We start from the raw sequence: 23,127 nt of genomic DNA on the forward strand, positions 1-23,127 counted from the left end.
CCTCACTCAATTAGTTTTGATCCAGCTATTATTAGACAGTGTATCGGTATATGAGCCAGGAGATAAACCGGACTGTGAACTGGACTCAAGTGGACGAGAAACGCTGGTTTATGAATGTGTTAATAATATGTTATTATTATATGTTAATAATTAGAATACTCTGTCATTGAATACAATGACATAAAGGAACATAGTAGGCACTTTTGACCGAGCAAACAAAACTGTGTTCAACATAAAACATATTTTCTTACATGTCAGAGGGAGAACACCAACAACCACTTGACTGCATTTTCCGTAAATAATATAGATGACCTGCTGTATATGTGACAGTAAACAGGATGTATAACAAGACATGAGTCACAGGAAAGATTATATGAGGTTTGCTGAAGGTTTTGGTCAAAGTAAGCCAAGGTTAATATGTCATTTATTTATGTTGTGGGCAGTCAATGTTTGCATCAGTTTAGTCTGTCAGCTGAAAAACTGTGTAAGGTCTGGACTGTACAACAGGATAGAGACTGACTGGTGATGGTAATAACACAGACAATAACAAAAGTGTTGTCCATTTTATTTCTACAAATATCTGACACTCATTTACGGCAACAGGGGAATATTTGTTTAACCTGAAAGTGTTGAGAAAACTTTTACTGCAATTTTATGGTGTTCAGATAACTTTTAAGATGTGTACATTGATGACACACATTTAATTAGTGAACAAATGTTGAAACAACTTCCAAAAAACTAAACGTTACACAAATCTCAAAATAAAGTTATTTACACCCTCGAGGTGCGGTTGAGCTTGTGCGCAAGCTTTTAGCTTAGCAGGTACAGTACATTGAAGATTCTGGCTTATAATGGGTGGAGATAACGTCACATCGGTTAAGTTGTATGGAGCCATTTTGTTTTGTTTTTATACACAAAAAAGTCCCTATCTCCCAGTTGTTTAAGATAACTCCAGAAATGTTTGTGGACTACAAAACAAAACCTGAATTTCCACTGGTACCTGGGTGGGTAGACAATGAATTTTCTTTTTTTAGGGAACTGTGCCTTTACGACCTGCCTGTTTTCCTTGGAACACCAACAGTGAAGTCAACGGTATCAACACAAAACACTCGAATACATTCAGAATAGCACCTTTAAACGTTCTCACATGATAAAAAATGTTATAAAAGAGTACAAAAACGCATACGATAGGTGAAACACTGTTGCTAGCTACATGGCTACGATGTGCCATTAAAAGGTTTTCAATTACAACGCGAGTAGATCCTTATTAATTCATTTTTTGAACCAGTGATGTGTTCAAATGACTTAAATAAATTAAAATAATAGGGGAAAACATTGAACAATTTCATAACTGTTGAAAGACTTGTATGTCCAAGTGCAGGCTGCAAACATACGACAATAAATCTGTCCAATAATTAGATAACATTTTAAACAAACATAAAAAATGATAGATATGAAACATCAAACATTCCTGATGGACACTAAATAACTTCAGTGCTCGGTTGAAATGACTTTTTTACATTCGGCATTTTTAGATATTGATAAGAAAGAGGCACTCATAGGGCATGTGGAGAATAAATGAACAAAATGCTTTGACTTCCAGCATGTTTGTCAGTCCAAACGTCTTCTATAGAGTCGCTTCTGTTTATAATAATTCAACAGAGCTTAGTGAACATTTTAGATAAACAAAAAGGTCTTTTCTCTCACAGGACTTCCTCCAACATGACATTTCAGTCACAGCTGGGGTTATATATCTTCAGATCCACTTACTAACCATGTGCACCTTATCTTGTATATTAGTGTCTTTGCATGGCCTAATGTGTCCGAGGCACAAGGTTTTAGTTTAAGAGGCATCAAGAGGCCACTGGGAGTCAGAGTCATTAGTAAAGCAGCGGAGGCTCAGTAGGGGTACGTTGAAACAGAGATATAGATGATGAAGATGCTCTGGTATGTGATGCGGCCCTGCAGTGAGATGGTGGTGGCCTGCACCTTAAGGCGCACTAGACCGGGTCTGTCCAGAGGCCGCAGGGTGAATATGATCCCCCTGCCTGACTCGTCTCTGATGCCAAACACCCGGCCCATCACACCCGTCTCTGACTCTTGCTCCAGTATGGTGAAAGACGTACGCTCTTGCAGGATGCCTGACTCTGAGAAAGCAGACAGTCGTACCACGTTGTGATTGGCTGGAATGCCAGAGGGGAGAGTGAGCAGCTTGTACTGCAGGAGCAGAGGAGAACCTCCTGTGGCGCAGTCTCGAGAGCAGGGTCTGTAGCAGGTCCTGTAAAGGTCGACAGGAAAGAGGAACGTGTCACTGATACAGGGGATGCAACTTTTAATCAATTTATTTAATTGATAGTTGGCTGCCATGAAAATCGACTATTGGCTAATAATGAATTATATACACAACATGTGGACATTTTTCCATTAAATGCCATTAACTTGCCCAACAAATCCAACCTGTATTGAGGCTAATAAATGGCCAAAATGTAATGATATCAGTTTGTATATGGTGTCTTTTTGTATTTCTAATTAAATACATTTTCTTATACCAGTATTTTCTATTTATTTTGATATACAGTATTTGATCAACAAGAATTCGTTATTTGTAACATTTGTAGTCATTTTTTATGTTTTTGTGTCCATCTCTGATTGTGGGATAATACATTTTAAATCTGAAACATTCATTTTTCGATCTAAATTTAGGATTATCCTGATTATCCCAAACCTTTTTTCACCAGGTCTCAGGTCAGAAACACAGGAGAGGTTTGATCAGACTTAGAAAATGGATCATCGGAAAAGACATTTTCACTCTCCGCTCAGGGCCTCTTTAAATCCCTCATCACAAACAGATCAATAAAGGATCTGTGTCATTTTTGCATGAAAGGTTGAGAGGGGAAAAAAAGAGTTGCCGATACCCCTTTTACCTCTATGACTGAAACTGAAAGCCCATTCTGATTACTATTAAACACTGCACAATACTTTTTAGTCATGATATTTACCCGGGGCTTCTTCCACTCTGATAGGATGCAGGGCAGGGTGTATCCAGGCACTGGTGTCCCCCTCGGGTGTTGAAACACATCTGATTATGTCCACATTGGATTCCTTGCTCTACACATTCATCGATGTCTAGAGGGAGAGAAAAGTGTGATAGGAGCTTAGCTGTAATAATTCAAAGGGAGGGAGACGGTCATGTTAAGGTTGAGTGAAGCTCTTTACCTTTACAGCTCCTGCCGTTGGGTAAAAGTTTGTAACCAGGAGGACACAGGCACTGAAAACTGCCAACGGTGTTTCTGCACTCGTGTTGACACGGCTTCCTGAGCAGACACTCGTCTACATCTGTACAGAGAATAACAGGAAGAGGTAAGTGGGAAACTCAAGTGACGAGACAGTCTGATGTTGACACACTTTTTAAAGTGTGTAATTGATGCTCACTCACCGACACATGTGCCGTCTCTGTTGGTGTAGCCTGTAGGACAGCTCTGTCTGGTTATGCGAGACACTCCTTGAGAACGGGACAGGATTGGCCTGCCGAGGGATGACACCAGCTGTGGACGAAGCCTTGCCCTGACTCGGGTGCCGTTGCTGAAGGTCTGCCCTCTCTCCAGGCCGGCACAGGAGCGCCCGTCTCCCAGCAGCACAGTCCCAGGAGGGCACTGGCACCTGAAGCTGCCGGGAACATTGCGACACTGGTAGGCACAAGGGTTTGGTGTCTGCAGGCACTCATCAATGTCTGGAAGGAAGAGCAAGGCTCAGTCAGTTCTCACATGTCAGTATCATTGGTGGGTTGTATCATAAAACAGACAGAGTAGGTGTCATACCCAGACACGGGAGGCCGACTCCCTGAGTTCTATAACCTCTGGGACACACGCAGCCGTAACCTCCGACTGTGTTCTGACAGATCTGAGTGTAGCGACACATGTGACTTCCATCCTGGCACTCGTCAATATCTGAAAAACAGTTAGCAACAATACATCAGCCACAAAACACAGCATTATATTTGCTTTTCCTGGAATTCTCCGATCAACATTCATTTTAAATTCATCATGTAAATACTAAAATGCAGCAAAAACTGAGATCATGACTTTGATAAGTAGTAGCCTCCATCTCATGTTGGTGGCGTTAAAATGCAGACAACATAACCGTAAACTTTGCTATTTGCTGTTATAAGGATCTTCGGTCAAAGGTTTCCTCTGATGGACAGTTAATAGACTTTTCAGAAAGCTTTCACTTTCTTTTTGTGAGGAATAAGCAGCGACCTCTTGCTGTTTTGTGGCTTAAAACAATCCTGTGAAATCTGATCTGGTGTTATGTAACGTATCATACAGTAAAGGTGTCTGTAGAAGCTGCCAGTGTTATCACAACAATTCTGTCGGCTTCCACAGATTATAGGAATGCAGACAAGATCTGGTTATTTTACTGTCACATGTTCAACATCCATGGATGAATGATTCAGTGTCTTCACAGGTGTTATCTTGGATCTACGAGCCTTTCAGGCATTAATGAGTTGATGCTGTGTCTCATTTATGTACAGTCCAATGCTACATGTAGCACCCTCTAAATAAAGCATGTGGATGAATAAATGAGGTATGATACAGTAGCCACTCACCCACACAGGCTCCATTCTCTGCTTTGGTCATGCCAGCTGGGCAGCTGTCGAAACACTGGTATCCTCCCTCTGTGTTACGGCACTCCTTGTGAGCCGGGCAAACATTTCTCATGCACTCGTTGATGTCTGTAAAAGTGCACCAGTTACAATAGAGCTGTTATGGATTGTTAGTTATGCCAACAGTTATTACAATCACAGTTAAAATGCCTTTATTTTAAAGTTACATGTATTGAAAGGTCCTGTGTGTATGTAGGATTTAGTTGCATCTAGCAGTGATTAACACCCTCCCTTACAGTGGCTGTTAAAATCACAAGGACAACTTAAGGACACGTTCATCAAAAGATGATATATACACCCTTGACCCTCGATATATTCACCCTCGTGCACCCACCACAGATGGGGTGTGCACAAATGCCTTTAGCTTAGCACCTACAGTGAAGTTTTCAGCCCAAAAGAGGGTGCAATTTGGGATCTTGGGCTTCCGGAGACTTTGATTACGCCCTATGAGCTGTGTTTTTTCTTTACATTTCAGAGTCCCCAGCTACTTCAGTTGTTTAGAAGAATGCTACATCACTGTTTTGCTGTGAAGCTCAAGAAATGTTTGTGGACTACGAAACTTCACCTGACTTTTCATTTGCATGGGGTTAAGTAGATAATGATTTTTTGGTGAACTTATCCTTTAAGGCCCTCTCTAGAGCCAGTGAGCTATGGTAGGAACAATGTGGTGCTATGTGTCATGAAAGGGACCCTCTTCCCTCTGTAGATATAAAAGACTCATTCTAAGGTGACTATACACTAACGAAAGCTATTTCTGGCAATATTACACTGAATTTCTGTTCCTAAATCCAACCAAGTCCTTCACACTGGACCTTTAACTTACATTACTGTCTAAGGCCTAGTCCACATGGACATATTTTTAAAACAGGGTTTAAAACAAAAGTGTATCTCTGTCAGCACCCAGATGACCATCTTAGCATCCGAAGTAATCTCTGTCCATACTAATACACCTGAAAACACACATAACATGACCATTCACTAACACTGGGCATTTTCCACAAGGTCTGTTTTTAGTGGCCTAAAACGCTGTTTACATTTGTATGAAAGGCCAAAGCGCATAGAAAAAGCTTTGTTTTGAAAACCCCCTGCGTATGTGTGGACAGGGCTGAACTTTTAATAACCCGTGAAGTTTCACCAAGTTATCTGACTGACCGATGCAGCGATGTCCTGACAGCTGGTATCCAGGGTGGCAGATACAGCGGAAGGATCCCAGAGTGTTGAGACACTGATGCTGACATGGGGAAAGAGCAGACTCTTGGCACTCATCCACATCTGGAACACACAAGTGACACATCCAGTAAGATACTGTGTGGTGAGAATGAAATATTTCTTTATTGTTTATGCAGCAACAACTCCAGGTTTAGTTGTTCTGCCCCCAGATGAAATGTTGTACCGACACTTGAACAGTGATTAACAGTGACTTGCCTTCACAGCTGGTTCCTGTGATGCTGGGCTTAAATCCTGGTCCACACTTGGCCTGGCAGCGATATGTGCCCACTGTGTTGACACACTGCTGGTTGTAGTGACACATGTGCGAGCCCTGGGAACATTCATCGATATCTGGATGGGATGAAGACAATCATGCTTGTAAGGCTGAGGCAGAGAGTTAGATGAAAATGAGTGCTTTTCCTTAACAAGGACATTGTCATCGTATATTTGGTAATTATTCACAAAAACTCCAGCAGACATCACCTTGGCATGTGTTGGTCTCTGTAGAGATGGTGAAGCCGGAGGGACAGGCACATGAAAAGCCTCCCATGATGTTGTTACATGAGTGAGAGCAGGGAGACTGGAGCGCACACTCATCTTCATCTAATGAGACACAATTAATCATGAGAACCAAACTGGTGAAGTGACAAATGTTCGAAGACAAATGAAGCATAAAAAAGGAAAGCAGTAGCATACCAGCACAGTAGGAGGCTGTGTCAAGAATGAAACCTTTAGGGCATGTGTCTTCATAACCATCTGCAAACAGAAAACAAACACTCACATCCAATATTTCATGTGACGCAAGTTTTAAATCTTTGTTTTTACATTTTTTTTCCCTCAGACCTGGTATGAGAAGGCTGCTGGTGATGTGGAAGTCCAAAGTGAGAGTAAACATGTTGTACACGCTGTTCATCCCGGAGACCTTGAGCAGCTGGAGCACAGGGCCCTGGCGCTCCTCCTGGCCCTCATAAATAATGGTGTGATTGCAGCGCAGCACCATGGGGTTTCCTCCTCTCTGGTGGGTCTGTGATGACCACGAGTACAGCTGCCCTTGGCCCGTCTGCACGTATGACTCATCGAACTCCTGCGGGACACGCAAGACATCCAGTCAGACAAACTGAAGCATGAAGACAAATTATCTAGTGAGACGTGTTTGGGGTCTTTTTAATACCTGTAGGCTAAGATGTGATGACGATAATGAGGGAGGCACAAATCCGTTAATGACAATGTCGATTAGTAAGACTCCCTCAGAATCCACACCTCTGGCAATGTGGGTCAAACGAAGAAGCTCCCCTGTTTAAAGAGATTAAAAAACTGTAAAGTCAGGACTGATTTACAAGCACAAGAGAGCATGCTGCAACTGTTTAGAGGTAATAGTCTTCAGGTGTAAACTCATGAATGTCAGCAGCAGTGAGCAGTGCCATCTGCTGGTCGTTTAGTAAACTATAAAATAAAAGAATCACTGCTCACAAATAAAAATGTTATGACTACATGTGTAATAGGTGTAAAGGTTTGACATCTTCATTGGCTAACACACAAAAAAACTGATCATGGGCAAAACTTACCAGTCTCAAACTCCAGCTGAGACTCCTGTCTGAACTGGCCCTGAGTGAGGGAGTAGCCATTTCTGGCTTCTCCGCTCTGCAGTACAGTGGTCCAGTAGATGGGAGCAAAAACAGACACCAGCACCCGCAGCAAGGGACCTACAAGGAAACAGAAATATGTTGGCCTGTTATTATTTGAGCATAATATCCAAATTAATTCACAGACTTGGCACAAGATTTTGTGGGGAGGTTGGTTCATTTCAATAATTAAAAGGCGGTGTCACAGTGGGAGTGGTTTATAACAAAGACAACTTCTACAGATTCATGTAACATGAACATGATCTTTGTAGAAAGAAACACAATAGTCTGCTACACTTGAGAGGTTGTTGAATGCATGAATGCGTACATGCCTACGTGTTCCTGTCAGTGTTGTAAAAAGTATCCAAAAGCATAATTGAGTAAAGTCAAGAGATCATGTTAGCATATTACTTTGGTAAACGTGAAAGTCATCCATACAAATAGTACTTGAGTAAAGTCTTAAAGTATCTATTAAATTAATTTACACGTAAGCATCAATAGTAATTTTCCGTCACTCACCCACGCTGGGAGGGATGTTGTCCAGGCGTGCCTGCAGAGTGCTGCTCCCCTCATCCTCACTGTCTGTAATGTTGGCCTCCAGGAAGGACACACCAAACTCCCTCTCGTTCACCATGCCGATCAGACTGCCTCTGGTCTTACGAGGAGTCTCTCCTGTCATCAGCAAACGGACAGACAAGTAATGAGTTTACAAGCATGTGAATGATAACTATCACTTATTTATGTCTTTACAAAAACTGTACTGATACCTTTAGCTTACATACAACAATGTCCTTTTGGTGTTTATACGCTGTCTGTGAGGTAGCCTTCATACTCTGTTCATTCATGCATTTAGTACGACAATGCATAAATTATGAACTTGACCAGGATATCAGATTATGTCTGTAATAAGAACTATTATGTTCTGAAACACTGGAGCAATGACCATAGAAATCAGAAATGAATTCGTACCCGGGCAGAGGCCAGCTTGACATTTCCTGGAGTCGATACTGGAGCCGCTGCATGATCGGCCGCCATTGGCTGGTTTTGGGTTGTTGCATAATCTGATTCGTTCTTGAAAGCCTTGTCCACAGGTGCTGCTGCACGGAGCCCATTCCTCCCAGTTAGAGTAGCCTCCATTGACTGTTAGAGAGAGGAGACATTGGAGTTTTGTGTCTAGCCTCTTTGCAGAAATGAACAAGGAACATACATCATGACATACAGTCCCTGAAACAAGTATTCACCCCCTTAATTGTTTTCCTCTTTTATTGTTTTTATAAATGGAATCATGGTCAATATACAAAACATTAACCAAAGAAAATACAAACAAAACCTCTTTAATGTCAAAGTAACAAGAGATTTCTACAAAGTGATGTCAATTAATTAAAAATATATAATGTAAAATAAGTAACTGCTTAAGTATTCACCCCCTTTCAAGTCAGTATTTAGTAGATGCACCTCTGGCCTCAATCACAGCACTGAGTCTGTTCGGATGGGTCTCAATCGGGCTTGCACATCTGGATGCTGCAATTTTATGCCATTCTTCTTTGCAAAACTGCTCAGGTTGCACAGGGATCGGGCCCTTTTCAAATCCAGCCACAAATTCTCTATTGGATTGAGGTCTGGGCTTTGACTCGACCACTCCAGAACATTCACCTTGTTGTCTTTAAACTATTTCTGTGTAGCTTTCGCTGTGTGCTTCGGCTCATTGTCTTGCTGGAAAATAAATCTTCTCCCAAGTCCTAGTTCTCTTGCAGACTGAATCAGGTTGTCCTCCAGGATTTCCCTATATTTTGCTGCAGAAGGATCCCCACAGCATGATGCTGCCGCCACCATGTTTCATGCTGGGGATGGTGTGTTTGTGGTGATGTGCAGTGTTTGGTGTCCACCAAACATAGCGTTTAGTCTGATGGTCAAAAAGCTCCATTTTGGTCTCATCAGAACAAAGAACCTTCTTCCAGTTGACCTTGGAGTCTCCCACATGCCTTTGGGTGAACTCTAGTGGAGATTTAATGAGCTTTCTTCAACAGTGGCTTTCTCTTTGCCACTCTCCCATAAAGCTTTGACTTGGTGGCCTCCCTCACTAGTCTCCTTCTCCCATGGTCACTCAGTTTGTGAGGAAGGCCTGCTCTAGGCAGATTTACACATGTGCCATATTCCTTCCATTTCTTAATAATGGATTTAACTAAACTCCTCGGGGATGTTCAGTGACTTGGAAATGTTTTTGTACGCATCCCCTGACTTATACTTTTCAACAACTTTTTCACGGAGATGCTGGGAGTATTCTTTTGTCTTCATGGTGTAATTGTTGCCAGGAATACTGATTAACCAGTGACTGGACCTTCAGACACAGGTGTCTTTATACTACAATCACTTGAGACACATTCACTGCACTCAGGTGATCTCCATTTCAATAATTGTGAGACTACCAATTGGCTGTACCTCTGTTGAATTAGGTCAGTCAATTTAAAGGGGGTGAATACTAATGCAATCACTTATTTTATATTATATATTTTGAATTAATGGACATTACTTTGTAGAAATCTGAATTTTTTGTATATTGACTGATTCCATTTATAAAAGCAATAAAAGGGGAAAACAATTAAGGGGGTGAATACTCTTTATAGGCACTGTACGTACAGAAGCCTGGAACGGCCGTAGGTGCAGTTGTTTCTTTAAAGCTGCTAAAAAATAATTTTACTGTGAATTTCTAGTTATTTATTACATCATCTCAGGATAACAAAGATAATTTTCTTCTAATAACGGGTTTAAAATCACGTCGTTTCAATAAAACAAACTTTAATAACTAGATAATTAAACCTGTTGGCACGAGAAAACAAAAAGGTCTTTCTCCTTATTATTTTTTGCAGAATGTTACAACAACAAACAGTTGCAAGATAACAGCATTCAAAAAATGACTGCATCTCCGGCCGTTCCAGGCTTCTGACATATGAAACCAAGATTTGACAGAGAAAAGAACGAGAAGAAATGCGCAAAAAAAAGTGGAGCTGAGATGAAACTACTTCTTAGAAGTTGAAGCCAAACTCTGAGATACCTGCGTTATTTCTGACGTGTGGTGTCCTGTTACATTGTGTGTAATTCTAAGCACAGAACTCACCTTGAACCCTGAGAGTGATGGTCCTCTCAGCTGTTCCAGCTTCACTCTCAGCCACACACTGATACTCCCCTTCATCTGCCGCCTGCACATCAAACAGGGAGAGGAGGAGAGTTTGACTTAATTGGCACTCTGATGAACACTTTTCCTCTGATATGGCCACAAACCTCCTGGACAGAACTGAGCCTTAGATCACGTATAGTTTAACAGTAAAAGAAATCTGACATTATAGCAAAAAATAATCTATATCTACTGGATGGTTGAGACTATTCCATTGAATTCGTTGTCATAACAGATATTATTGGGCCGGAGAGAGGAAATTTCCCATTAGAGTGCTCTGTGAGAAGGACAGTCATCTGTCTGTGAGAAAGTCTCAACTGCAGGCTGTGCAATTACAGCAGCAGTTAGAGATCTAACAAGGTTACAGGCTGAGGAGAGAGGGGCAGAGTCTGGGAACATCCAGCAATCCGTTCATCTCCTCCCTCTGTTGCTAATGCTGTTAGCCTTTCTGACTGAAGTGAATCTGATTTAGGTGAGAGCAGGACGCTGTAGGACAGTCACACACTGTTCCTCCACCCAAGGGGACTGCAGATGAAGCCTGGACAGGATGAATACTGCTCCGTTGTTGTCCAAGACATTAGACATTTATTGATGAGAGGCGTTTGCTCAAAGGGGGTTATGGGACTTATCTAGAAAGTGAGGATCACTGCTCCAAAATGTATGAAATAAAAAACAAAACATATTTACAGTGATGCTGTAAATGACCAAGGACCCGTTGTGAAGCGCTTGCATTCGGAGGGAGCGGAGCAGTGGATTTCCATCCCGGAGCCAGCGGAGGACGGGGCTGGGGTCTCCATGGACCGGACAGTCGAGCACAGCAGAGCCCCCCTGAGTGACTGTCTGAGACATGTGGGCTTCACCCTTCAACACCGGAGGCTCTGGAGACACACAGCACATATTTATGAGATCATCAAAGTAGCATGAATGGCTCTGACTAAGCTTTGACAAACAGCTCACCTCTGATACGGACGAATGAGAGCGCTCGGATGGAGCCCACGCTGTTCTCTGCTATGCACACATAGGTCCCAGCGTCGCTCATCGTCACGTTCTCAATGATCACGGAGCTCCTGCCCGCCTCATCTACAGTGGCACCTGGAACATTTTTAAAGTTGAGATTTAATAAAAAATGCTCTTTAATCCTTTTTAGATCAAAATCCTTGGTCATATGGCACCCATTTAACAAGATATGCAAAAAAAAAAAAAATCAACAGTTTCTTTAGATACTTTAGGGCTTCAAGGAACGATTATATTCATTGTCAATTAATCTGTCAATTACTTCTGCAATAATTGATTTGTTGTCTCAAAATGCCTGTTAAGGAAGAGGCCAAAGTGGAGGCAGCATTGTAGACTGCGTTGGTCTGTGAGGCCATTAAATACATCGCAACTAACATCTTTTCCAGTACTTTTGGATGTCCGCCATTGTACAAAGTTCTTTGCCGTGTCCTATGATTGTATCGCGTAAACTGTTGGCTTCACTTCACCCATGATTTCCAGTGATACTGCTTCTTTTCATCCACATCAGTAAGCTTTCAGAGTACAGATATTTCTTGAGCATAAATGAGCCTTATAAGAGAGAATACTATGGCCTTTGTTTCTCTCCTTCTGATAGGTCCCATGATAACTACACCAACCTTTCAAAGTTCAAATTAAACTACAATGTTATATCCAGCTTGCCTATCCTGTTTCACTCTGGACTTAAATCAACCATACATTAGGATGTATTTGTTGTCACAATGACACCAAAGTGCCTTGGAAGTAAGAGAAGTGCTGTGCAGCTCACCATATAAAGGAAGGTAATACCTGTGTAAGGACTGTTGTTGACGGTCCAGGAGATGACAGGCTGTGGAGTTCCCTGAGCGTGGCAGGACAGGGCCAGACTCTGCCCTTTGTTCAGGGTTACATCACCAGGCAGCTCCTTGAAGGCGGGCCTCATGTTGATGGACAGGCGTATGTCTTGTCTCACAGAACCTGCTGCATTGGTAGCCACACATGTGAACACACCAGCATCACCAGGCTGTGTGAAGAGAGAGCGGTCAGAACTGATCTACGACCAAAACTAGACTGAGACGTAGTTTGTAATGCAGTGAAGATGATGGGTTGTACCTCAGCTCTCTCGATGATCAGCTCTCCTGACCGCAGGACGGTGAATTTGCCTGGAAGGCTGGGAACAGTGACGCCATCCTTCTCCCATGATACTCTGGGCTCGGGTGAACCCTGAGCAGCACAGGGCAGCAGCGCCTGAAATCCTTGAATGACTGACAGCTCCGTCTGTGCCGGAGGGATCATGGGCGGGACTGAAATACAAAAACATTTTGTATGAATAAAAGTTTTTAATATGAACCTGCCATATTCAGTCTTGTAATTATAGGAAATTTCCCTCTTAACTCACCTTGAATAACCAGCCTCATGTCGTGGCTGGCTCTGCCGGCGAGGTTCTTGGCAGTGCATGTGTACAGGCCTGCGTCACTACGCTGGGTGGAAGTAACAGCCAAGGTTCCATTGGCAAAGATACGAATATGAGCACCTTCAACCACGGGCCTCCTCTCTTTATGCCAAGAAACTTCAGGTTGGGGCTGCCCATCAGCCACACACTCCAGGCTGACTGGCTGGCCGAGCACTGCAGTGTACTCCACACGAGGGACGCTCAGCACAGGCGGAACTGGAAAACATGAGGTGAGCAAGGATCATTTGTTTAGAAATGTACAAAATAGTAGCAAACTTGCATCCGAGACACTATTTTCTTCCCATCTGTGAGATCGAAGTCTTCATTACCTTGAAGGACTAGTTTGGTCCTGCCCACAGCTACACCAGCATCATTCTTTGCCAGGCACTGGTAGGTCCCCGCATCACCAAGCGTGACACGAGAAAACTTCAGAGCTCCATTTGAGAGCACAGCAAGTCTGTGACCTGTAATCAATCAATTAAGTCTCATCACATGAGCATGAAAATCAGATCAGACTGTGTCCCATGAACATTCCAGTGAGGAGTTGAGGAGAACATGCTCAATCACTCTACAACACATAAAACACATGAATGACAGATACTGTAGAATACATATATGCAATACAGTTACAATGTTTTTTTAAAGTATTCAAAGTCATGCTAGTACAGTATTTACCTGTTGCTATGGGAACTCCCTCTCTTTGCCAGGTGATAGACGGTCGGGGGAGGCCCTGAACCTCACAGGGTAGAACAGTCCCATGATGCAACACCACTTGCACTTCCTCTGCCATAGGCCTGATCTCTGGGGGCTCTTGAGTACAAGGGAGAACAAATCCTTTGTTATACATGTTTAAATATGCGTGCCACAGATTGTATTTACACAGACTGAAAGCCTACCTTGCACAGTGAGAGAGATGTGTTTGTGAGCCACTCCAGCTGGGTTGCGGGCTGAGCATGTGTACCTGCCTGCGTGGCTTGGAACAGCAGCAGTTATCTCCAACACTCCTGAGTAGAAGTGAGTTCAAAGACACACATTTTAACATCATATTTAACATGTCAAACATTCCGTGTGGAATTCATGTCCCAGTAGACCGTGAAGTTTAATAATCTAAAGAGGCGTAAAATCACTACAGCTGTCTCACCGGTGGGAAGGACACGATAACTTCCTCCTCTGGAGCCCAGTTTGGCTCCGCCCTTGGACCAGGTGACAGTGGGCTGAGGACGTCCTTGTACGTGACAAGGCAACACCACAGGAGACATTTTCACAGCTGTGACTGTCGAGACATCGTCTTCAATAGATGGAGGGACTGAAAGAGAAAAAAAGCAAATTCATCGATACAATCATCTCCAAGGACTCTCTGCTGTCGGCTTATTGTAACAAACTCAAGATCAATACCTTGCAGGATGACCTCAATGACCCTGCGCTCCTCCCCAACATCATTGACAGCCGTGCACTCAAAGTAACCTTCATCCTCAATGGACGGAGACAAAAGAATAAGAGACCCAGAGGACAGTAACCTGGAGAGAACAGCAGAAAATGCATCAGTTTTAAGTTTTATGGCTGTTTGTATTTGCTATTTGTAGTCAGTGCTGGTGTGTGTATTTGAATGGAGTCTGAGCTTTGTGCTTACCTGTATGCAGCGGGCTGCTGGCTGATATCAAGTGGAGTGCCGTTCCTCTTCCAGGATACTTTGGGTGGGGGTATACCTGTGGTCTCACAGCTCAGTGCAGCTCTGATCCCTGTGGTTACTGTCAAATTGAATGGACCCGGGCCGATTGATGGACCCACTGATGGGAGACAGAACACATTCACGTATGTTGACCAGTCATGGATATCAGTGTGTTTTGTAATGACATAAGATATCCAAGTATTTAAGCATTACAACTGCACTATCATCATGACTTCTGCCCTCATTTATGAAACAGACTACTATCAGTCTTGATCTTACATGTGACTTAAGCAGGAAACTGTGTATTAGAAGACATTTATAAACGTTTTCGTTGACGCGGAAAGGGTCTTTTTTCTTCAGTCCAGCCTTGACGTAGGTGATTCTCCTGCTGGTTATGTATGAGTACTACAGTTTGGGATGCATATGCGTCCAGGCCTGTGTTGAACTTTGCATGAGGTTTATGAACAATGTAACAGGAATGATCAATTAAAGGTGTGACGAATTAGCAGACCTACAGTCATTCATTTTGGACACACTGCATCAGTTCATCTTTTCACATTAGATTCTTAAGCAACTGTCTGACCATCTCTTTTTATTATCAGCAACAGTTCTGTCTTTCTGGTCACTGCAGCAGCGACACACTCCTCAGCTGTGTGATTTGGCTTTATTTGTTAACCCGCTATTTAATCCACAGAATAATATGTGTTGCCTGGCTGGTTTACCAAACCGTTTTCTTTTTTGGTCCATGGTTACTCCTGACTAAACCCTTGTTTGGGCTGAATTACATAAGGGGGAATTGCAAGTTAAATTATTAAATTGATATGAGATTAATAGATCACGTGTGCAGGTTATAAATTGGATTCTTAGAACCTGCTTTTTTATGCTCTACATCTTTTATGAACCTGATACAAGCACACAGTTGGAAATTATTTTAAGATTAAGTTTAAGTACAAATCTAGGAACATGTTTAATAAATGAGGCACCCAGAACCAACACAGGGATCTTAGTGTGATCAAAACTGTAACCATCCTGCCCTTTCAACATAAAATAAGAGAAAAAGCCTAAAGTAATATTTCTCTGTGCTATATTTACCAAACACGCGTAGATCGACTCCCCAGTGATCTGAGCCAGCCTGGTTCGACACAGTGCAGTAGTAACGACCAGCATCGTTCAACTGAACCCCGTGCACATGCAAAGATCCCTCTGATAGCTGAGTGTACCTGGAACAAACACAGTTAAAAGATGAATGAATGAATGTCTGTGTATTTTTGATTAAAGTCAAATATAATAACAAGGACAGGTGTTTACTTCTTCTTATCTTGAGTTATGGGGAAGCCATCTTTTCTCCACATGACCGTAGCTGAAACGTCGCCTTCTACCTCACAAGGTAAAACTGCATCCTGGCCAATGTGTGCGGTCACCGTTGAGCTGCCCTCCTTTATGACTGGTGGCACTGGAGAAAAAAGTGAAACATTGTATGTAGAAACATTTTAAAATGTATTTTAAATCAGCTCTTTATCGATAGTCTGACTTACAGAGAATCTCCACAGTGAAAAACAGACTGGTGCTTCCAGCTATGTTGGTGACCACACAGCTGTACTGGCCGCTGTCCTCAGGCCTGACTTCCTGTATCTCAAGGTACTGACCCCCCGCCAGCCTCTGGATACGACCTCCCAGCTGACAGAACAGAGGAAACGTGTGTGAGCCAGAGGAGATTTTTTTCTTTTTGTCTAAAACTTGTTTTATGTTTTTTGACTCTGTACCTGAAGTTTGGCCTCATCCTTGTACCACTCTATTTCTGGAGCCGGGTCGCTGTCAGCCAGGCACTCCAAGGTCAGATGTCCATTAACTGGCACTGACAGTGTCCTCACATCTCCAGAGCCATGGAGGGTTGGCGGGACTGAAAGACAATCACTGATTATTAAGTGATGGACCTCACAGACAAGAGTTACAAAAAGTTTCCACTGACCACCATTAAAGGAAAAGTTCACCATGAATGTATGGTCCAGCTTTTGCACTCGCTTCAGATGGGTGGCATTTTAGCTCAGGAGCTACCCTTAAAGGTGGTGTAAATGATATCTTTTCCAGGCTTCCAGGGACTTGGATTACACCGATGGAGCCATTTGGATTTTTTCCCCAGTTGTTTTTCTACTTTTTATAAGGTGCAATATGGAAGAATTGGCCAACTGATGTATTCATACTCACAACAAATAGGGGGCAGTACATCACCAGAGTAACCACCAACTGCTGCCAACTGTAGCTGCCATGAGCTAGTTAGCTCAGTGAGCCGTGCAGTTAGTGGTCCGGGCTGGGAGCTCAGTGCTCAGAGTTGATGTTAACACTGCTAGAACAGGGGCTTTAATCCCCAACGGGCCGGGGCTAGCAGGCTAAAGATTGCAACACAAAACATAGAATGTAGTCTTGAACGTTTTCACCCAAAATTCTTCAATATTGCACCTTTAAAATGAGTCCCTAGCTACTTCAGTTGTTTAGGAAAATGCTGCAACACTGTTTTGCTGTGAAGCTCCAGAAATGTTTTGTGGACCACAAAACTTCAACCAACTTTCCGTTGGCATGGGGCGAGTAGTTAATGACTAAATTCAATTTTTTGGGTTAAATGTTCCTTTAAATAATGTAACAAAATCTTCCCATATGCCTAAAGTGCTTCTTTTAAACAAACAAGACTACAGTTAAGACATGTGACCATGTGGAACAGATAAACGCAGGAGGTAAATAGGGTCCAGATGTAGAAATCAAGTGTTGGCACAAAGAAAAAAAACATGCTTAGCTTTCCACACAGAGCATAACATTTATAATGATCAACTGTAAGAATGTGTGTTTTTCTTATCATGATTCATGCAGAGTTTTATGACTCAGATGAGCTGAGTATGTCATAATAATGCAAAGGAGAATAACATCATGAATCTGGACTTCACTTGAAATCTAAGCAGTTTAAGAAGTCTCAACAGTATTGCATATATCCATATTTATAGGAGCATCATATTATTCTGGCATGAAAAATAGGAAGAACAAATGGAGGAAGGATGCTGCACAATGCATCATAAATCGTAAAGACGTCATATTGCGTGTGTACAGCGCACACAATATAAAAGTTTAACATGACTGTAGGCAGAAAATGCTAAAGCCAGACACTGTACTTTCGCAAACCCTGATCTATACTCCTGAGTGTACGCAGAGATCTATTCATCATGTTCCAGGTGCAAGTAAGAGGAAGTTCAGAGAGAGGTGGGAAAAGAAATATTTCTGCCAAGTTGAACAATATGCAAGAGCAGCTTGTGTCACCTTGGACTCGGACCCAGTGGTTCTTTCCATCCTCTCCAGCCAGGCTGCTGGCCAAGCAGGTGTACAGACCTGCATCCTCCACCTTGAAAGAGACGACATTAATCAACCTGAGTGTTTCTTGCATGACAATGCTGGATTTGCCTGTATTGATGCTGTTAACACTTCAGTCTCCCAGTTGTTTGGTCACCTTACTTGTGAGTATACAGATGAATGATTATGCTTTTTTTCATCTTGAGCTTCTTTATATCTATGACATATTTTATGCAACATACTTTTTGTTTTTGTATAAAAGACTGGACATGCAATTCACAAGTCACAGGTTTACAAACTGTTAAGATAATGTAAGATAATGAGATAAACTTCTTTTTAACAAATCCCATTGCATTCTCCCTGCATGTATTTTTTCTTCATAATATCATTTGCATGGAACGGAGGACCAAAGATGTTACTTACAACAGCCTTTAAGCATATAAACATTAAATGGCTGAACCCAGATCATCCCTCATACAATACATGGATGTAGAAGGTATGGGCTCTTTTTCAGATGGGTCTAATTAAATGCTCAGTGAGGCTCCAAAAATCTACCTTCACTTCATGGTTTTATAAATACAACTGAAGTTCATTACCTTTTATATTCCCTCTTTACAAACATTTCATTCACATATCACATTTAATCTTTCCTAGATTGAATAATTGCTATCGCACCTGAAAGAGGAAATCACTATTATCTCTTTTATCGATTTGTTTGTTGGTTGGTTGGTTTGTCAGCAGGATCACACAAAAACTACTGAATGGATATCCACAAAACTTGTATGGAGGATGGGTCTCGGGCAAAAATAGACCCAATTAACTTTTGGTGCAGATTTTGGTGCACAGTTTTTATCACCGTCTTCAACATTGCAAGAGTTTTTGGACACTTTCTCAGGGAATAATGCATGGATCATAATTTTTAAAAAAAATCAGCTGTACTTAGGTGTCTGGTATCTACGAGTGAGTACAAAAGGGAACAGTTTACTCTCTAGTGAATGCCTTTAGTTTTTCTTAGTTTTTAAGGAGTGTGTTTACATATTTATATATTTTAGAGTGGGTATTCATGTTGTATTTAAAATTATATTTTGCTAAATACTTGAAGAAGAATTTGTATATATTGTACTATTGATGAAAACAAAATAAAAATGAGGTTAAAAAACACAGTTGGCAGAAAGTTACAACATCATTACTTGCTCTCACAACAGCTCCTGCATGTATGTTTCTACACTAAAATCTTGACTATCACTATTTTGCAATATTATGAGATATTGTCCATCTGAAACTTACCTGAACTTTGCTAATCCTGACAAAGTGTCCATCCTGCTGAACAATCTCAGTTGCTTCCAGGGGGCGGCCATCTTTGAGCCAGCTGAGGGTGGGAGGTGGGACTCCCACAGCGGAGCACTCCAGCTCCAGGGGGCTGTTTAGTGCTATGGTCAGCTCCTCTGGAGAGCTGGTGCTAGAGACCTTTGGAGGCTCTGGATTAGAAAGCAGAATGTTACGGGTCAGTAGTCTGAGGAGTTTACACTATGACTTGAAGTTAAATACACAGATTGTTTTGGGATTACCGAGCACGGTGAGGTTAAAGCTCTTGGTGCTGCTCCCAGCCTGGTTACTGGCCACACAACTGTAGAGGCCAGCGTCTGAAGGCGCCACATCAGGCAGCTGCAGCCGCGTCTCCTGTCCATCGAGCAGCAGGTTGCGGTGAAGGGACAGCGGCTGGCCGTCCTTTATCCAAGTCAGAGTTGGAGGGGGGACACCTCGCGCTTCACAGGTTAATGTCACTAAGGAGCCCTGGACTACTGTGACTGGCTCCACTGGTTCAACATGATCCACACCTGGGGGCACTGAGGAAAACACGCACACAGTATGAAACCCTCAAATCCAAACTGCTACAGATCTGTCCCAGGGAAAATCAGGAGTCGGTTTGTTATGATTGTACCTTGGACCTGGACATCATAGCTGAGCTCGGCCAGACCAGCTCGACTGCGTGCCACACATGTGTAGACTCCAGAGTCAGACAGCTGCACAGGAGAAATCCTTTATCACGAAGAGAGGGAAAACTTGGCATTACATCACCTATAAACATGTCATATTTTTAGAAACAATTATGTTTTTATTTGCTCTGTAAGCTGACCTCAGCACAGAGTCACCAGACAGGAGGCGAGTACGAGGAGAGAGAAGCAGAGGACGTCCGTTCTTCAGCCAGCTGATCTGAGGAGGAGGGTTTCCTGCTGCCTGACACTCCAGAGTCACAGCACTGTCCTGTGTGACCTGCACCTCTCTGGGGACGGTCGTCTCACCGGAGATGACCGGCGGGACTGTGACGAGTCAAATCAGATCAGATCAGTAAGAAACTTAAGCACTGACACAGATACACAAATTAGGGATGGAAAGTAAGAAAGTACAATTTAAGTCTAAATTAAGTCTTAAGTAAAATTTTGAGGTACTGGAATTGGATCTTTGAGGCAAATATTGTACTTTTTACTCCACTTTATTTATCTGATAACTTTAGTTACTAGTTATTTTGCAGACTCAGATTGTTCACTGATGATAGGCTATTAATCGTTATGCGTAACCAATCATATTGTTTTTCGGCGGGACATTGGGTTTATATGATATCACATTGATGTTGTTTCTACGACATTGTGATTAATGTTGCTCCTGGACCATCATCGGGACTGAGTATTCAGTGTCCAAATAAGGATACTTTTCACTTATCTTTACATATCTAAGGATTCGAATGGGAATTGGAATCTAAGAAATAAACTATGCTCACCTAAGTTATCCTATGTCATGTTGTTTGATCCTCAGGTCACATGTAACCACTCTAATAGGAGACTGTCCTTCTGTAAGAGTCTGACACAACTATATCATATTTTTTTACCTTGATTGCCCTTGATTGCCCTGGAGACAGAGGTAATGCAATCAGCTGCCCTAACTAGTAATCCTGAGGAAATGCAGAGGTGAACTAGCTCCAAACGAGACTGTGACATTTTGCCTTTAGCCTAAAGAAGGAAAATTCCTTGACACCTTTCACAAGAAAGGATAACTTCTCTCTTCTTCTCTCTCTCCCAAGGTGCAAATCTCTGACATCACAAAAACCTTATTGGTCAACTACAATGATGGTGCTGCAGCAAAATAAAATATGGTGTCTGTTCAGAGCACAAATGAAATGTCCGAACTGACCGAGTACAAAGAGGGTGTAGATTTTGCTCTCCTGCCCGGCCGGGCTCACAGCCAAACAGGTGTATGTCCCAGAATCCTCAGGGCTCAGCCTCAGTAATGTTAGCGTGCTGCCATCAGGGGTCACACTGTCGGGTTCAAACACACATTATATTTTCACATTAACACCATCTATTACTGCATCCATTATCTTGACTACACCATCAACTATCATTTGTCCAGCCGACCTCTGAACCCCAGTATTACTTTCCCATCATCATTATCATCACCGTCCCACGATTTTCTCACACACACACACACACACACACACACACACACACACACAGACACACACATATTTTCTCTCTCTAGCTGATGCAGTTGCAATGACCACATAAGTTGCTGAACAGCTGTAAAACAGCTGCTCTTACCGTTCCCCATGATGAAATTAGGCAAGACACTATAAATGACTCCATTTGTCTGTCCACACATGAACGGTGATGATTAATACATTATTTTCCAAACCTTTAGGGAGTTCTGTTGATCGATTATTGTGCTGCTTGCAAAACAAATTCGGCAGCTTTGAAAGAGTACAATTTATCATTATTATTACAATTACTTCATCCTGTTCTGCGTGCATTTAAAGCCCTGGCAGTAAAAAGGGAATGTGGATGACTTACGCGATGTGACGGCTGTCTGATCCCTCTAAAGTCACCCCATCTTTCAGCCAGCTGAGGCGTGGTGTGGGGATTCCAGTTGCTCTGCACACCAGGGTCAGCTCCTCTCCCAGGGGTGCACTCACATCAGACGGGTGTTCAGAGTCCAGAATGGTAGGCGATACTGAGTGGGACAAAGATTACAGCTTAATGCTACTAAAAATCATTCCATTTATGAGTGATATATATCATATTGTAGAGTGAGTTTTTCTTTACCCTGCACTGTGAGTGTGTAGTCTTTCTGTGTTTGTCCCTCGCTGTTCTTGGCCACACAGGTGTACGTCCCAGCATGAGACAGAGTGAGAGGCCCGAGCTCCAGCCTGTTCCCTCGGATGGACCACTGCCACTGCAGACTGCTCTCTGGACAGCAAACGCATTCACTTACACCAGCGTTCGCATGTGACAAATTCATACCGTTACCCCATCACTGCCTCCGTCTTACCGATAGGAGTTCCATCCTTGAGCCAGGTGATGCTCGGCACAGGGACCCCTGAGGCCTCACACAGCAGGGCCACATGGGAGCCAAGGGTGTAGTTCAAGGACTCCCGGAGAGACCCATCCAGGACAGGTGGAACTGAGGAAATGATATAATTTCAAAAAAGCTTACCACACCCTTTTTAAAATAGTTGTTCAAAGTGTTTGAAAATAGAGCAGAGGGATTCTCACCATGAACTGTGAGTCTGAATGTCCTGTCCACCTGTCCAGCCACATTGGATACCTTGCAGGTGTAGGTGCCACCATCTGCCAACTGGGAACCAAAAAAAGAAGGTCATTGGCAAAGACAGGACTCAGCTCCTTCATGTTATGCTGGCTCATGCATGTGTTCTGAATCAGGTCAATTAATTAAGAAATGTCTCCAGTTTTCCTAGTCTTTCCTAGTCTTTCCCAGTCTATGTATATTATGAACTAGATATGCCAAAGTTAAATAAACTTAAGACCTTATATATGTTTAGGTACAGTGGGGTCCAAAAGTCTACTATGACAATCTCTATAGTTTCAACATGGAAATATTTGAGAAAGTTTGAGGATTCAGAAAGTAAGTGAAAGTGTCAGAAGTCAAATTGTCATTCTAAGCAAAGAGAGACTTTGTCAAAGTCAAGTCATGGCTTCACTAAAGGTTTCTAAGAGGGCAGTG

General features: G+C 42.5%; 1 protein-coding gene across 1 annotated transcript in view; it reads right to left on the reverse strand.

Moving 5' to 3' along the window:
- Positions 1-548: 548 nt before the first annotated feature.
- Positions 549-23,127, reverse strand: part of hmcn2 (hemicentin 2) — a 60,599-nt gene continuing 38,020 nt past the window's right edge. Inside the window, exons 41-81 of the mRNA XM_084359833.1 lie at positions 22,659-22,740; positions 22,435-22,566; positions 22,209-22,352; positions 21,957-22,116; positions 21,301-21,425; positions 20,249-20,432; positions 20,054-20,151; positions 19,680-19,958; positions 19,399-19,589; positions 18,082-18,163; positions 16,542-16,678; positions 16,314-16,455; positions 16,087-16,231; positions 15,871-15,998; positions 14,740-14,896; positions 14,505-14,626; positions 14,251-14,415; positions 14,006-14,113; positions 13,785-13,919; positions 13,439-13,573; positions 13,056-13,325; positions 12,770-12,960; positions 12,467-12,680; positions 11,624-11,758; positions 11,354-11,544; positions 10,610-10,691; positions 8,464-8,634; positions 8,014-8,166; positions 7,438-7,575; positions 7,044-7,165; positions 6,716-6,956; positions 6,569-6,628; positions 6,356-6,475; positions 6,089-6,223; positions 5,816-5,935; positions 4,607-4,732; positions 3,819-3,947; positions 3,437-3,730; positions 3,217-3,336; positions 3,000-3,126; positions 549-2,278 (exon numbers count right to left, since the gene is read on the reverse strand). Of these exons, the coding sequence (XP_084215959.1) occupies positions 1,900-2,278; positions 3,000-3,126; positions 3,217-3,336; positions 3,437-3,730; positions 3,819-3,947; positions 4,607-4,732; positions 5,816-5,935; positions 6,089-6,223; positions 6,356-6,475; positions 6,569-6,628; positions 6,716-6,956; positions 7,044-7,165; positions 7,438-7,575; positions 8,014-8,166; positions 8,464-8,634; positions 10,610-10,691; positions 11,354-11,544; positions 11,624-11,758; positions 12,467-12,680; positions 12,770-12,960; positions 13,056-13,325; positions 13,439-13,573; positions 13,785-13,919; positions 14,006-14,113; positions 14,251-14,415; positions 14,505-14,626; positions 14,740-14,896; positions 15,871-15,998; positions 16,087-16,231; positions 16,314-16,455; positions 16,542-16,678; positions 18,082-18,163; positions 19,399-19,589; positions 19,680-19,958; positions 20,054-20,151; positions 20,249-20,432; positions 21,301-21,425; positions 21,957-22,116; positions 22,209-22,352; positions 22,435-22,566; positions 22,659-22,740 (6,369 nt within the window). The 3' untranslated portion in view covers positions 549-1,899. The remainder of the gene's footprint in view (positions 2,279-2,999; positions 3,127-3,216; positions 3,337-3,436; positions 3,731-3,818; positions 3,948-4,606; positions 4,733-5,815; positions 5,936-6,088; positions 6,224-6,355; positions 6,476-6,568; positions 6,629-6,715; positions 6,957-7,043; positions 7,166-7,437; positions 7,576-8,013; positions 8,167-8,463; positions 8,635-10,609; positions 10,692-11,353; positions 11,545-11,623; positions 11,759-12,466; positions 12,681-12,769; positions 12,961-13,055; positions 13,326-13,438; positions 13,574-13,784; positions 13,920-14,005; positions 14,114-14,250; positions 14,416-14,504; positions 14,627-14,739; positions 14,897-15,870; positions 15,999-16,086; positions 16,232-16,313; positions 16,456-16,541; positions 16,679-18,081; positions 18,164-19,398; positions 19,590-19,679; positions 19,959-20,053; positions 20,152-20,248; positions 20,433-21,300; positions 21,426-21,956; positions 22,117-22,208; positions 22,353-22,434; positions 22,567-22,658; positions 22,741-23,127) is intronic.

Source organism: Pagrus pagrus (assembly GCF_965226575.1).
Source record: "Pagrus pagrus genome assembly, chromosome: 8".
Classification (NCBI taxonomy): domain Eukaryota; kingdom Metazoa; phylum Chordata; class Actinopteri; order Spariformes; family Sparidae; genus Pagrus; species Pagrus pagrus.